The sequence below is a fragment of the Pleurodeles waltl genome, chromosome 12 (assembly GCF_031143425.1).
Source record: "Pleurodeles waltl isolate 20211129_DDA chromosome 12, aPleWal1.hap1.20221129, whole genome shotgun sequence".
Taxonomy (NCBI): Eukaryota; Metazoa; Chordata; class Amphibia; order Caudata; family Salamandridae; genus Pleurodeles; species Pleurodeles waltl.
In genome coordinates, this window is record NC_090451.1 from 235,417,654 (window position 1) to 235,433,764 (window position 16,111).

General features: G+C 48.4%; 1 protein-coding gene across 2 annotated transcripts in view; it reads left to right on the forward strand.

Annotated features, from left to right (window-relative positions):
- LOC138267600 (adenosine receptor A3-like) overlaps positions 1 to 16,111 on the forward strand; it is a 151,594-nt gene that overhangs the window by 126,461 nt on the left and 9,022 nt on the right. For both annotated transcript variants that reach the window (XM_069216662.1, XM_069216663.1), the window contains exon 2: positions 1,119 to 1,744. In XM_069216662.1, the coding sequence (XP_069072763.1) occupies positions 1,396 to 1,744 (349 nt within the window). In that variant the 5' untranslated portion in view covers positions 1,119 to 1,395. The remainder of the gene's footprint in view (positions 1 to 1,118; positions 1,745 to 16,111) is intronic.

Here is a 16,111-nt window from a genome sequence, read left to right on the forward strand (position 1 = left end):
CGGAGGCCATTCTGGCTTTCCCGCTGGGCCGGCGGGCGCCCGCCAAAGGAGCACCTGCCGGCCCAGCGGGAAAGGCCCTACAACAATGAAGCCGGCTACGAATGGAGCCGGCGGAGTTGCAGTGGTGCGACGGGTGCAGTTGCACCCGTCACAATTTTCACTGTCTGCAATGCAGACAGTGAAAATCTTTCTGGGGCCCTGTTAGGGGGCCCCAGTGGCATGGGCAGTGCAGGGGCCCCCAGGGGCCCCATGACACCCATTCCCGCCATCCTGGTTCTGGCGGTGAAAACTGCCAGAAACAGGCTGGCGGGAAGGGGGTCGGAATCCCCATGGCGGCGCTGCTTAGGATTCTCCCAGCCGGGGGTAATGGACCAGGCTGGGCGACCGCGGCTTCACAGCCGCGGTCGGAATACAAAAGGAAGCACCGCCAGCCTGTTGGCGGTGCTTCCGTGGTCGTCGACCCTGGCGGTCGATGACCGCCAGGGTCAGAATGACCCCCTAAATGTGTTCTGCCTTCTGAAGGGTTATGCCATAGAACTTCATAATGGGCCCCCTTGCTTAATAAATATTTTATTGCTATTTCATATTCTTAAGTGTCCTCGACAGCTATTATTCCACCTTTGTTGATGTGGTGTGTACATCATTATACCCATATCACTCCAACATTTCCAATGCAGACTAGATCCGTGTGACATGTTTATGCTGATACAGTCCTAGTGTGGAGGCACTTGCCATAGTGAGAGCCTTTTCCAACACAGAACCAACTTGTTTCCCATATCGACAATCGAGGATCCTAGAGACGATTGCCCTGACTTCAAGCACGATTTGGTGATGCAGTCACGCTGGGGATTCAAGCACTCCTGTCTAATATCTAACTATTTAAAGTGCTAAATTGTGTATGTACTTACCAGAACTTATTAAACCAGAAGACAAACTCATCCGCATCCACTGCCTCGAAAAAAACCAAGCCTGTTTGCGATCTATTTTGCTGCAAAATCGCTTTTGATCACCTTAAGTGAAGAAATGTTTAATCCTGTGAATTGTGGTTTATATGGTGCCAGTGTGCTTTTTGAATGTTTTTCCGTGCCTAATGTGCATTTTACTTTTGACTGTTACAGGGTTGGATCAAAATATCAAAGCTGGAAATCAGACTGACAAGTGTCACTTTATTCAGTAAGCTATCAACTCTCTCATGGAGCCCCTCTCTACTGTAACTCCTGAACTCTATTTCCTGGGGCACCAGAATGAGCAAAAAAGTAAATCAAATGTGTAGAGCGTGGAAAAGTCAAGCGGGATAAGGGACGCATAAAAGCACGGTGGTCAGCGGGACCCATCCCTCCATGGACAACATATTTGTGGGTAGCTCGGGCACCTTGAGGCAATCCACGCTAAAGCATGTTTGGCCAGCGAGAGTCTACTAGCCCAAAGCAGAGCCGTCTTCCCCATTTAGAATTTGTAATGTCTTTCTGTGTCCACAATCTAACTCAAGAGACCCATCATGCAACCTCAGCGAGGTCTTTTAATGCGACGGCGGCCACCAGGGGTTTTTCTGATAAGACCTTGAACCCAGACGACAGAGCTTTTGCCTCAATATGTACCTTCTGCTGCTGCAGTCTGCTCTGTTGGGCCACCGTGGTGTTGCTAATGGTCTGCCTTGCGTTTGCTATTGTCATTGGAAACGCCATCACGCTCATCATCTTTCTACGAACACGTCAGTTCCGTACGCCACAGGTGTACCTGAAAGGTAAGCATCTAATGGCATCACTGGAGGGAATCTTGGGGTTATTCACTGGGCTACTCAAAAACAAGCAGATCTCTAACCTTACCGAATGGTGATCAGAACCATGTTTGGAATGAAGCTAAGAGGTCGGAAGTAAAGGTTCAGTATTACCAACTGTTCATTTGTATGCAGCACATGGCCAGCCAGATAGTGTCAGTAATATTGGCAAACACACTGCCACATTGAAGCTAAAGGGTAACACAGGGTTATGAAGAACAGCCAAGACCTAGGGGGTGGAACCTTGTGAATAACGTCATACTTATGGCCCATTTCTTTTAGACGAGGATGTCAACGCCCCGAGCGGGAACAGGGCGGCGCCTCCTTATTCAGAATAAGGGTTCCTAGGTGGCTATTGGTGATGTGGGGAAAGCAGCTTGGCTAGGAAACCGGAGCAACAGCGATGGGGAAAGCGGGCAATTCACGAAGACTTTACTATGACATCCTCTTGCACCCCTGGATTACTTCTTAATTCCAGGAATTAGTCTGGAGTGGTACAAAAGTAAGTCGCACATATAGCAAAATCTTTTGTGAATTGGCTTCAATATGTTCATAAATTGCATACAATTATTGTACTGCTGTAGGGCTGCGAATGAAGGAACAGGTTGGCCATCTGCTGTGAAGTGTAACTTTGCTGATATATTGTGTACTTTGGAAGACCAGGCTAGTCATCTGACGGGCTGTGTACATTGTAAATCCAGAGCATGCCTTAGAGGAACCGACCTGAAACCTGCTGTGGTGTGTAGCTTCACCCAAGTCACCTATCCTGAGGGAATAGGAGTCATCTGCTACAATACATTATTTATGCATAGTATGCAAGAGAGCGTGCCTTGGAAGAACAAACTGGCTGTTCACTGGAGTCTGCAACTTCATTGATAAGTTGTGTAATAAGGGTCATCTGCCGAGGGCCTTACTTTACTCATGTGGAACGAGCTTTGGTGGGAGAGTCTAGTGATACACTAGGGTAGGTCACTTCATCTAGCAATTGCACACCTGAGAGAAATATAATGATTGCTCATTAGCATTAAACAGGTGGAATCATTGTACCTATGACAGGGGTATAACAAAGTCAGTATATTGATGGATATTACTAATATTTTGGCCATTTCTGTATTTTGCTTTCAAGGTGGGAAAAGATCTCCTAGTCATTATCATTAAACATGTATTAAGATACTGTGCATGATGGTAGAATCTTTTATATTACAGCTGTGTCGTCCGGTGCGTCATGTTAGTTCAAGTGTAACAATGGTTCTCATTGGTATAATGTGATAAAAAATATATATTTCTGAGGCTAAATAACCTCATGCAATAAATGACATATTGAAGGTAAAGCACAGCAGGCCACCACAATCATGGGTGAATGAAGACATTTATCTTTCTGCAAATGTCAACAATCTGTACATAAAGACACAATTAGAAATAGAACCATAGTGGAATGTGTCCTGAGTGCCACAGGCATAACAAGAACAAATACAAAAATCAGAAAGTACAAAATGGCTGATGTACTGGTAAGAAACAAGAACACAGAGTCGTCGACATGATGAGTAACAAACAAAAGAATTGTTAAAATTGCGAAAATAAATAATTTGAGAACTCTACATTGTTGTTTTTGGGTTTAAGAACGCACTCATTCAACAGCACTGACCTCTGGTTGGGCCTCTGGTTGGGCCTCTTCAAAGTGCAGGCTCTGTACTTGCTTCGGCCAAGAGCCGGGCTGAAACAGAAAATAGGCCTTGGCACCAAAATGTGTGTCCTCATTAGCAAATCAGATAGCTTAACAAGCACTGGCAAAATTAATAGGTTCGCCTATGCAAGAGCTACTGGCTTTGCCAATGTGTTTTAGCCATGTTGTACACCAGCGTGGCTGCTGTTCAGCATGGCTAAAAGACAGTGGCATAGAGGAGAGTGTTGTGGAGTGTCGCAGACTGGAATGGTGAAGAGTGGAGTATAGTATTGTAGAGTTGAGTGGCAGAGAGTGTTGTGTATTGGGGTGGCATAGAGTGGCATACACTGGAGTGACATAGAGGAGAGTGGACTGGTGAAGAGTGCATTGGCGTAGAGTGTTGCAGTGTATAGTGGCGTAGAGTGCAGTGGCACTGAATTCAGCAGTGCACAATGCAGTGGCATAGGTTAGAGTGGTGCATAGTAGAATGGTGCATAGTAGATTGGAGTGGTGCATAGTAAAGTGGCAAGGGGTAGAGTGGCGCAGAGTAGAGTAGCGCAGAGTGGAGTTGCACAGAGTTGAATGATGCAGAGGGCAGTGGTGCAGAGTACAGTCGAGTGGCAGAGTGCAGTGGAGTAAAGTGCAGAGTCGAGTGGCATAGAGTGCAGTGGTGTAGAGTGGTGCACAGCAGAGTAGCACAGAGTGGGCCAGAGTATAGTGCTGTAGAGTGCAGTGGCATAGAATGCAGTAGTGTAGAGTAGAGTGGTGTCGAATTCAGTGGCGGAGAGTGCAGTGTTGCAGAATACTGTCAGAATCCAGTGGTGTAGAATGGTGTTGAGAGCAATGCCGTAAAGTATAGTGATGTGGAATAGAGTGCAGTGGCAGAGGGCAGAGTGCATTGGCGCTGAGTGCAGTGGTTAAGAGCAGAGTGGATGTAGAGTGGCATAGAGTAGATTGTTTTAGAGTAGAGTGACGGCGTAGAGTGAAGTCATGCAGAGTAGAGTGCAGGTGGGTAGAGTGGCATAGAATTTATTTGTGCACAGTAAGTGGTGTAGAGTGCAGTGGCATAGAGTGTTGTGATGCAGAGTAGATTAGAGTGGCGTACAGTGGATTGGCGTAGAGTGCAGGGGCATAAAGTTGAGTGTTACAGAGTAAAGTACATTAGTGCAGAGATTATTGGCATAGAGTACAGTGGAGCAGAGTGTAGTGTTGCAGAGTGATGAAGAGTACAGTGGCATAGAGTGGAGCTGTGCAGAGTAGATTGGTGTGGCCTAGACTGGAGTGGTGTAAAGTGGCCTGGTGCAGAGAGCAGTAGTGTGGAGAAGAGTCCATTGGCATAGAGTAGAGTGGTACAGGGTAGAGTAGAGAGGCATAACATGAAGTGGAATAGAGTGCAGTGGTGTAAAGTGAAGTGGTGCAGAGTGCAGTGGTGTGGAGTGGTGCAAAGTGGAGTGGTGCAGAGTGGAGTGGCGTAGAGTGGAGTATTCATGGTGAGGTAGCACACTTCCATTACAAACAACACAGCTTCAATTCAAATGACCATTACATTTGCACAAACAGCGTTGCTAATAAAACAGGTGAAAATGTGTGGAAATTGCATCACCTAGTGTAATGATTTGCTTTGATCATATTAAAGTATTTGTTTCCAACACACTTCGCAATAACAAAAAATATGCTTTATTTGTGTTCCTAGTTCTGATATATTCTGAAATACTTACACAGTTCATTTAAATGTTGATGTGTGCTACAAAAAAAACTTTCCTACCCCCAGTATCCAGCAAGATTACCACATAACTCCCCTCACTTTGAAGTCAGATAAAGAAAAGTAAACAAGTGCCCATTGGAAGACAGTGCCTGATATTTGACCTCTGTCTGTAAATGCACAGGAAATGTGACAACATAAGAACCAGATTTACAGGCCTGTTTACAGAAAGGGGGCACTTGAAAGGATACTGTAAATATGGTTTGGGCAAGGAAAGGTACGAATTCAAGCGGGACAGCCTAAAACAAATAAAGCCAGCAAGTGGAAAGCAAGAAATTGTGAGTTACAAGCGACAAAGCCAATGGAAAGCAACAGGCAGAATGCACTCCCAGGTCAGCTTTCTGAATGTCCCCAAGATGTCTTTAGCAAACCAGACAGCTGCACTGCCTAGTAGGTTGGGACCTAAAAAGTGGCCCATATTTGCACAGCAGGTAGTTTTGAACTGGTAAAAATACACTGCACAGATGCATGCATTTGTGCTTGCAGCAGTAAATGTCTGAAGTAATATCATGGAAAAAAATAGTAAAAAGTGGCAGGCAGGCCCACAAACAGTTACAACCCGGCCAATACCCTGATCTGTTAGACCACCCCTTTAAGCACTGCCTGAATGTCCTACCATAGGCCAACGAGACCCTGGCCCCAACCTCAAAACGTCTCTGTGTGCAGCACCTTGTTCTAAGCTGACAATGTAACCTTGGTGCCACACCTATTTAGTGGTGCTGTTGCAGGTGCTTACACTGTTGAACGTTTTCTACACTGGCATCCAACCCATCACATAGAGACTGTTTCTAGCAGGTCATCCTAGAGGTGATGAGCAACCCTATGTAACAACGGTGATTGAAGACATGGATATCTTTGAAAAGAAGCCCAAGGCACAAACAGTGGACAATATTCAAAGGGAACATTTCTTGCTAACCTTCACCCTTCACCTGCTGCTCTACTTATTTTCTATGGTACGATAGTAAGTAGTGGGCAAAAGAAAAATAATGTTTGCTGAATTACTAGATGAACAAGTTACTTACATTTGGTAACACAATATTTGGTAGCAACATATTCTATTTGCAGATTCCTTACCTTTTGATTTACCCCAGGCATCAGTCTGGATCCAGAGATTTTTCCCTCGCGTCCGTCGTCGGGTTCATCCGGATATGATGTCACAGGTCCCATTTACATGCCACCCCAGTGCGCTGACCTTGGTTTTTTTCACAACTTACTACACCAGAGGTGAGGAGCCATGAAGAACACTGACCCTGGTGCGTCAGAACTAGAGCCCTGAAAGAGAAGTCGCTGTCCCTAGAATCAGTTTGCAGAGCGGGGAGGATGGGTGAGTTGGTAAGGAATCTGCAACTAGAATATGTCTCTACCAGATATTTTGTTACTGAAGGTAAGTAGCTTGTTCATCTGGCAGAGACTTCGAGTTGCAGATTCCTTACCTTTTGAATAGATACCTAAGCAATACCATTCCCGGAGGTGAGTCTGCGAACCAAGATCATACTAAGAAGTCCTGCAGGACAGAACGGGCAAAGTACCTGTCCCTCCGGACCTGAAAGTCCAGGCAGTAGTGTTTGGTGAATGTGTGCAAAGAGTCCCACGTTGGTGCCTGGCAGATAAGCAGGACTAGAACTCCACATGTTAATGGTAGCAGTTGCTCTGGTGAAGTGAGCATGCAAACCCTCACAGGGTTGCTTCTTAGCAAATGCGTAGCACATTCTAATGCAGAGAATAACCCATCTAGAGATGCTTCCCTTCTGCACTGCCCAACCTTTGTTCACACCTATATAACTCACAAAGAATTGATCATCCACCTGGAACGCTTTGGTACGATCAAGATAGAGCGCCAACTCTCTTTTTAGGTCCAGGAGGTGGAGTCTCTCCTCCTTAGAAGGATGTGGAGGCACGTAAAAATAAGGCAAAGTGACTGATTGGACTACATGAAAGGGAGTGACCCTTTTTGGTACAAAGGAAGCCTTGGTACGAAACACCACCTTGTCAGAATGGATGGAAATGAAGGGTGGCTTCGAGGAAAGAGCCTGCAGCTCATTGACCCCACGGGCAGAAGTGGTGGCAACAAGGAAGGCTGTCTTTATAGTAAGAAGCCTAAGGGGACAGTTACAAAGTGGCTTGAAAGGATCACACATCAGAAAAGTAAGAACCAAGTTAAAATCCCATTGGGGCTTTCTGAACCGTGAAGGAGGAAACATATGGGTAAGACCCTTCAGGAATCTACCAATGATAGGAGCTTTAAACAAGGAGGGTTGGTCAGGTAATCTCAGGAAAGCAGAGATAAAAGACATGTAACCCTTTAGGGAGCACAAAGCAGAGCCCTGCTGGGCTATAGAAAGAGCAAACAAGAGGACCTCTGATAGAGGGGCAGAGAGGGGGTCAACAAACCTGTCTCTGTACCATTCCAAAAGTCTGTTCCAATGAGAGGCATATACTGTATTTGTAGAGGGATACATGGCTGCCAAGATAACGTTACAGACTTCGGGAGGAAGGTCAAAAGCCGTCAACTGCCGCAGCTCAATCTCAATGCAAGAAGGCGGAGACTGGACAGGTTCGGGTGGAGGACCCTCCCCACTGCTCCGACAGATGAGCCTCCCAAAGGGGCAGTCTGATAGGTGGATTAATGGCCATGCTGAAGACCTCAGGATACCAGAGTATCCCCAGTCTGGAGCCAAAACAATTATTTGGGCCCGGTCGTTCTTGATTTTCTTGAGAACTCTGGGCAGAAGTGGTATTGGCGGAAAGGAGGGATGAGATCCACTCGAGATGAAAAGCGTTGCCGAGCGAGTGCCGCCTTGGAAACTCCAACGTGCAAAACAGCTGACACTTTAAGTTCTCTGCGGAGGCAAACAGATCTAACCAAGGCTCCACTGTTGAAGGAGACCTTGCACTATCTCCAGAAGGAGGTGCCATTCATGCTCGACCAGGCATTGACGGTTGGGTTCGTCTGCTCTGGAGTTCAGAGAGCATGCCAGATGTTGAACCACCAGAGATATGCCCTGATGTTCGAGCCATGTCCAGAGGCGCAGAGCCTCCTGAAAAAGGGCCCACGACCCCACCCCACCCTGCTTGTTGCAGTATCACATGGCAGCTGTGTTGTCTGTGAACACATGCACCACTTTTCTTTTGAGCGAGGGAGGAATGCTTCCAATGCTAGCCTGATCGCCCTGAGCTCCAAAAGACTGATATGGAGCCCGGCCTCCGATGGAAACCGGACTCCTCTCCCATGTGCCACCCCATCTCAGGAGTGACGCATCTGCCACTACTGTCAGATCTGGTTGGGGAAGGGAGAGGGCTCTGCCCCTGACCCAATCGTGGTTCAAGAGCCACCACTGAAGATCTTGCACAATTCCCTCTGAGATCTGGACCATGTAGGAGAGATTCCCCTGATGCTGCACCCAAAGGAACTTTAGGTCCCACTGCAGAGCCTGCATATGCCATCTGGCATGTATCACCAGCAGGATGCAGGAGGCCATGAGGCACAGCGGCCTCAGAGTCATTCTCACTGAAATCCAGGATAGAGGCAGAAACATCGGTATCATGACCTAAATATCCTCGGGAGGATAGGCCTGAAATTGCACTGTGTCCAGAACAGCTTAGATGAAAGGGAGTGCCTGAGAGGGAGTCAGATGTGAATTCAGCACGTTTAAGGTGAACCCCAGCAAATGCAGGAGGTCCTCCGTAGTATGGAGTTGGGAGACGACAGCCTGGGGAGAGCCCATCTTCAACAGCCAGTCGTCGAGGTAGGTGAAGAATAAAACCCCTGACCTACGCAGATGAGCTGCGACCACCGCCATTGCTTTGGGGAACACCTGAGGGGCGCTGGTAAGGCCAAAGAGGAGCACAGTAATCTGAAAATGCTTGTGGCCTACCACTAAACGCAAGTAACATCTGTGGGCAGGCCCAAAGGGAATATGGAAATAGGCGTCCTGCAAGATATCATCCAGTCTCCTGGGACCAGGGCAGATATGACTTGAGCCAGAGTGAGCATTTTGAACTTCCCTTCCTGAGGAAGAGATTGAGTGACCGGAGGTCTAGGATAGGGCGGAGGCCCACGTCCTTTTTGAGCACCAGAATGTGGTGCGAATAACAACCACCACCTACTTCTGGCACTGGGACCCTCTCTGTAGCTCCCTTACCCAACAGAACTGTAACTTCCTCGTGAAGAAATGCCAGGTGATCCGTCATCTGATCGTAGGATGGTGGCATGGATGGAAGGGTAGTCAGGCCAGGAAGGTCTGGAGGCGGTAGCGGGAGTGGGGGGTGCGGCAAGGGCTGAACTGGGCAGACCGTTGGACCTCTGATCCCCGAGGACATTGGATCCCACGTCCCCGGCCATACAGAGGCTGGGCAGCATGTGCAGTGCGGTGGCTGGAGGGAAAGGGACATGGTTGGGTGCCCCTTCATTAGCCACGGAAGGTGCGAAGAGCAGACTGAAGGGGACAAGGCCCACGGACTGGGCCGTAGCCCAGGACTCCTTAAAGTGCTCAAGCACTGAGTCTGCTTTGTCTCAGAAGAGAAGGGTGCCATTGATGGGCATGCCCATAAGCGCAGCTTGGACATCAGATCAAAAGCCAGATGTCCTTAACCAAGCGTGGTGCTTCAAGGCCACCCTCGATGCAACCGATCTACCTAGTGAGCAGGTGGTATCCATTCCACATCATATTGTGAACTTCGCTGAATGTCTCCTCTCAGCAATAGGTTGAGAGAGAATGGCCCGGGCCTCCTCCAGGACCTGTGGCAGCACCTGTGCAACCGTGTCCCAGAAGGTAGGGGTGTAACAGCTCAAAAGGCATGCGGTGTTCAGAGACCGCAATGCGAGACTGGAGAAAAAAAAAGGATTCTCTTCACAGGCTGATCCAGTCTTTTGGATTCCCTATCCGGGGGTGGGAAGGGAATGCGCCTGAGGATGTAGAGGTCTGAATAACCAAGCTCTCAAACGCCAGGAAATTAGACGCTGGTCCCTGGAGGCAGGCGATTGTCCTATTAACAGGAGCCCCTGTGCTGGGTTTGGACCAAGTCTCCAGCACAACATTGAATAGGAAGCTCCATCCTCCGTAGCCACAGTAGGGGGAGAAAGCATGCCAGCATCAGGGGAGATGTCCAGACCATTGGCTTCACACAGGTACTGAGTGGTATTCTCAAGGGTCCAGCGACCCCTCCATACTCTCACAATACCCGTAACAATAAGGGTCACAATCCGACCTAGGGAGCAAGGTTCGCGTCAAAGTTGGAATCAGGGTTGAGCGACACTGGTCTGCCTCCGTGTCAGAGTCAGTGATAAGGATGGGATCTATGCCGACCGTGGGCCCAGGTGGCATCAGGAGCATCATCATCTGAACCGATTTCAGGATAGGTTGCGGTGGCACGACCACCATCGGTTTGGATCTGGAAACGGATCCATAGGTGCCCTCCGGACACAAGGCCAAAGCTGCCGGCGTGAAATCCAAGGGGGCCCCTGCCCACCCCAGCAGGCACAAAAATACTCTGGCAGGTAGTACTGGCAAAGATGAGATGCATGGCTTCATGGAATTCTCGCAATTAGGAAGAGGTGGCTCTGGCCCCTGGAAATTTGAGGAGGTATGGAGCCGACCCAGAAGTAGGCTCTGAAAACAGAGGCCTAGAGCGACAACGCTCCATTTCCTGCGTTGTGTTATTCAACTGACGGGGTGAAGTCGAAGGATGCTTGCTCTTCTTCGACTTCTTCTTGTGCTTACCAAAAAGTCCCAAAGATTTTGAGTGGGACGACTAAGAGAGTGGGCTCCGCGAGCGGTTTCGGGACCTTCCTCTCGACCGAGACTGGGAGCAAAGCGAAGCCGAGCGCTAAGCTGCAATAAGCTTTAGGCACCGCTCCCTCTAAGCCTTCAGGTACATGATCTGGCTCTCGGAGCACAACTTCAGGTCGTGATCATGCTCCAAACACACCAGAGACACACGCGATGCGGATCGGTCATGGACCTCATCCGATGACAGGAGTCACAGGCCTCGAATCCGGTCTTCCATGATGACATCTGGATGCACCAGAATGTCAAAAAAGCTTTAACAAAAGTCAAAAGTCCAGTCAAAAGATGACTGTAGGGGTAGCTCTTGTTCGGATCTGCACGCAGGCTGGCATGGAAAAAAAAAAAAAAGTGACGTCAGGGCGCTGAGGTGGCGCCTGTATAGGACCCGCAACATCATATCCGGCAAACCCAACAACGGATGTGGAGATGACCAACGCCACGTAACGGCACACAGGAGTACTGCTTGGAGAAAAATCTCCAGATCCAGACTGACACCTGGGGGAAATTCAAAAGGTAAGGAATCTGCAAATAGAAGTCTCTATCAGATTGTAGAATTTATACTTTGGTTACCACCCCTATGTGGGGTGTAGTGCTTGTATAGCACACTACACCAAGGGCCTGATTGGGAACCAAAAGCAGCCCCTCTTCTTCCTCCTCCCTACATCTCCATTTCCATCTATTCTTTGTTTTTGTTTTACTGTTTTCTCCCTCTTATCTCCTTTCTCTCTCTCCAAACCCCCTCCCGCTCGCTGTGTCTCTGCAATTAACCACAGGGACCCATAGAAGTAACAGAGGTGTCAGCAGAGGTCCTTCAAAAAGATGCCTACAGCAGCTCCAGCCCTAGCAATATGGCTGATGGACTAAATGTCCAGTTTGGCCCTGTCTACACTGTGTGGTTAGGTGTCTATGTGGGAAACGTTTTTGCCTAATGCATGAGTGACCGAAGAGGTGTTTTTGTCTAGTCTTGGAACACTGTGCTTGGTGTGTGATGGAGTGAGAGACAGATGTGCAGATTGTGATTTGTAGTGTGCTTGCAGCAACAACAGGTCTGACAGCAAAACCATGGTACTCTTGTTACCCACACCAATAGCTGTTCTGCCTGTGAATCTGTTCTGTCAGTCCCCAGTCTTCTGGCTGTGTCCCCTCTGTGGCATCGCTTCCTGTGTCCCTTTACTAATGTTAATCAAGTCTGGGTCTCCTTTCTTATGGGTTGTTGTAGGAAAGTAGTACCTTTCTGACATAGTTACGCACGCTTTTTGCCTGATGTCAGTATGTTTAGACTGTAGTACACTGGGATCCTGCTAAACAGGACCCAAATGTCAGTGTTCTCTCTCCTAAATTTAGTTGATAAGTAACTTTTACACATCACAATTAGCATACTGGTGCCCCCATGTAAGTTCCTAGTATATGGTACTTAGGTACCTAGGGAATTGGTACACCAGTGGCTCCCCCATGGGCTGTAGCATGTATTGTACCACCCACGGGGGCCCATGCAAACTGTGACAACATGCCTGCTACTGCAGTCTGTGTGAAATGGTGCATGTACCTTTCACACCAGATATAAGGCTTACCTTATTTCACGGTCACTGACCCTATAAATCACCCCTAAAGTATGCCCTTCAGCCCAAGGCCAGGGTGCATGGTTCTCAGTGTGAGGGCACCGCTGCATGATCAGAGGTGCCCCTACAAACCCCAGACTCCATTTTCTGGGCTTTGGAAGTGCAGGGAAGCCATCTCAAGGTATGTAGTGGACGCTGGTCCACACTACATAATTGCTCCACCGAACCTAGTCATGTTTGGTATAAAAAAAAGTTGGAATCATGCTACTACACCAATTTCAGTGCTAGTTGCATGACATCATGTACTCTGGGGGCTCCCTAGGGGATCCCCCATGTCTGCCTGTACAGCCTTGCAGGGTCTGCATGCCAACCCGTGCTGCTGCCAACCACAGACATTAATCTGCCCTCCCGCTGCTGAGTGTAACTCAAGCAGGGGAAAGCAGAACAAAGGATTTCCAGTAGAGGAGATGTGTTACCACCTCTCCTTTAGAATTAGGTGTCTCTGAGCTGTGTTGGGGGTAGCTCAGAGCGCTACTGACTGCTTTGAAGGGCACATTTGGTGCCCTCCTTGCATAAATCAGTTTACTCCAGTGCAGGAGCCCCCAGCTCCTGCTCACATGCGAAACCACACAAAGGACTGGGTCGTGACCACCCCTCTGTCCAGTTCCTCCCCATATGCAGGGCACGGAGCTCTGCTAGGTGGCCACTTGATTCTGCCATCTTGGAGATAGGACGAACAGAGGCCCCTGGGAGCATCTGACTGGTTAGTCCAGCTGGGTGACGTCTCTGACCTCCCCTCTGATAGATGGGTCACTAAAGTAAGTGTCAAACCCCCTTCCTGTTTTACTTAAGGGCTCCCCTGAGGGTGGGTCCCTAGATTCATCCGTGGATTTGTCTGAGGACACTTCTACAAGACACCTTTGCAACCTGGGCACTGAAACTGCTGCTGGACTTTGCCAGGACCCAAGACAAGACTACACCTAGTAGGAGTGCTCCCACTGCAACTCTGTCCCCATTCATTGCAAGGACTCTGCAACATCCGTGTCTGTGCATCCTCCAGAGTCACAAGGACTCTGCTTGCACTTAGGAAAGCAGGAAGGAAGCAAGAAGGAAGCTCCCTCATAGTGAAGGAGTCACTCCCCTGCATCTGCAGGCACCTCAACATCGACGACCGATTTGTGGATCCTGCTGTCCCACGGATTCTCAAAGGCTCTACAACACAGGTAGTGGTCCTTTGGCACTACAGAAGACTCTCTGTGCCTGCTGCCAGAGGGCCCTGCTCGCTCTCCTGGTTGCTGAGGGCTGGTCCTGACTTACCTGTGATGGTAGAGTCTTCTGGACCTTACTGGTCCCCAAAAATTCTGCAACACTCCATGCAACGCTTTCTTGCATTTGCCAAGGCTTGTTGGTTCTGCTGACCCCTCTGCAATCCGAGGACCGGTGTGGGACAGCTTGTAGACGACTCCTGGGATGCTCCTGCATCGCCTGGACTCCACAGCAGCACTTCCTCTCCAACCATCCCACAGGAAAGCATCTCCAAGAAGGGTAGGCATTGCCCCATGCATCACCCGGGCACCCCTAAGTGGTCTGGACTCTGTCCGCACTTTCCTTATGTCCTCTTCTTCCGGTATCCACACCTGGGTTCCACCGACCTGGTCCACGGGTCAGAACAGCAGCTGGACAACTGAGACCCCCATTGACTTCAATGGGAAGTTCCGACACAACTTCACCCCTATACACCTGGGCTCCCTGGTGCAGGTACTCTGCTTCTCTTGGTAACAACGGTTGGGGGCATCTCCCTTGTCCCCACAGGTTTCCTCTGGGAAGGGTCCTAGAACTCTGACCGCAACTTCCCCTAGTTATCCTTTGGACACTGACCTGGGGTTACAACTCTTCACACGGCTGCCTGGGGAATCCTAGCCACTTACCTTTGCTGTTTTAGTGCTTCCACAGTCCTAAGGGTCCTTGAGTGGTAGTCTTGGTTAGTAGTGACTTTCACATTCCATTTTTTCTGTATATGGTTTGCTGCCGCCCCCATAGGGGCCCATGTTATTTTATGCTTTTACTTGCCTATTTCTAAGTATATTTTTATATGACCATATCTCCGGTTAGGAGATATACCAAAGTTAGTTTAGTATTTGCTTTACAATAAATAATCCATGATTTTTCTAACAGTGGTGTGGTTCTTTCCCGTGTGTACATCACTGACTGACAGGTGTTGTACCTGCTACTGCTTTACACCCTCCTGGATAAGCCTTAGCTGCGCTTCACAGCTACCCTTTGAGAGATCTTGTCTCCTTTGCCTGTGCCTTTGTGTTCTACCACTCTCTGATCCCCCCTCCATCTTTATCTATCTGTTTGACTCCCACTGTACCCCCATACCCAGCTTCTTAGCACTGTGTGTTATTCTGTCTCTGTCATACATCCTTGCGTTTGGGTCCTGCAAAATACATATATATATATATATATGTGTGTATATTTTAATATTGTTAATACTGAGAGAATCCTCAACGAGGTATCAGCTTAAAGAACAATTCAGATGATTCAGTGCGAAGATGACAGGGATGACATCGTCATCTTTAGAGGCTGCACATTGAGATGTGATGACATTTTCAAAGGACCCATAAACAGGTCCTTCAACTTCTGTATCTGTATTTTTGCGCCTCCTTCCCATGTGTCCTTTTCTCATGTACATGCAACTATCTGCCTCCCTAGCAACTAAGTCCCACTAAAGAAGTGGTAAATCTGCATTCATGAAAGTACTCCTACATAATGATATAGATTTACTACTTTTTAGAATTCATGAATATTGTTAGAAGAACAAGTTACTTACCTTTGGTAATACTTTATGTGGTACAGACTCTATCTAGGTGCAAATTCCTTACCTTTGATTTTCCCAATGCATCAGACTGGATCCGGAAACTTTTGCTCAAGCAATGGCCCTGCCCATGCCATCGGCTAGCTCCATTCGGCTCCACGTGGTGTCACTGGCGCCGGAAGTTACCTCACAGTCACCTATATAGGTGCCACCCAGGTTCGCAGGCCTCAGTTACTTTAATCATAACTTTCAACGCAAGACGCGCAGAGCCATGACAAGAACTGGCGCATATATGTGTCCAAACTAGGGCCCTGGAAAAAGGATCACCCTAACCCTAGTAAACAAGTCCGCAGAGCGGGGGAGGCATGGGTGGGTGTAAGGAATTTGCAGCTAGACAGAGTCTCTAACAAATAATGCGTGGCTGAAGGTAAGTAACTTGTTTATCTGATAGAGACTTCTAGCTGCAGATTCCTTACCTTTGATTAGATACCCAAGCCATATCCTCCTGGTAATGGGCTACGGACAAATGTTTTCAGACTAGAAAGTCCTGCAGGAACAAATGGGCGAAATGCCAGTTACTGCGGGCCTGACTATCCAGGCAGTAGTGTTTGGCAAACGTGTGCAGGGATGCCCACGCTGCTGCTGGCAGATGTCCAGGACTGGGACTCCACAAGCTAATGCTGTGGAATTGTAAGCCTTCGGGAGGCTGCTTCTTAGCCAGGGCGTACTACAATACAGAGTTGGTC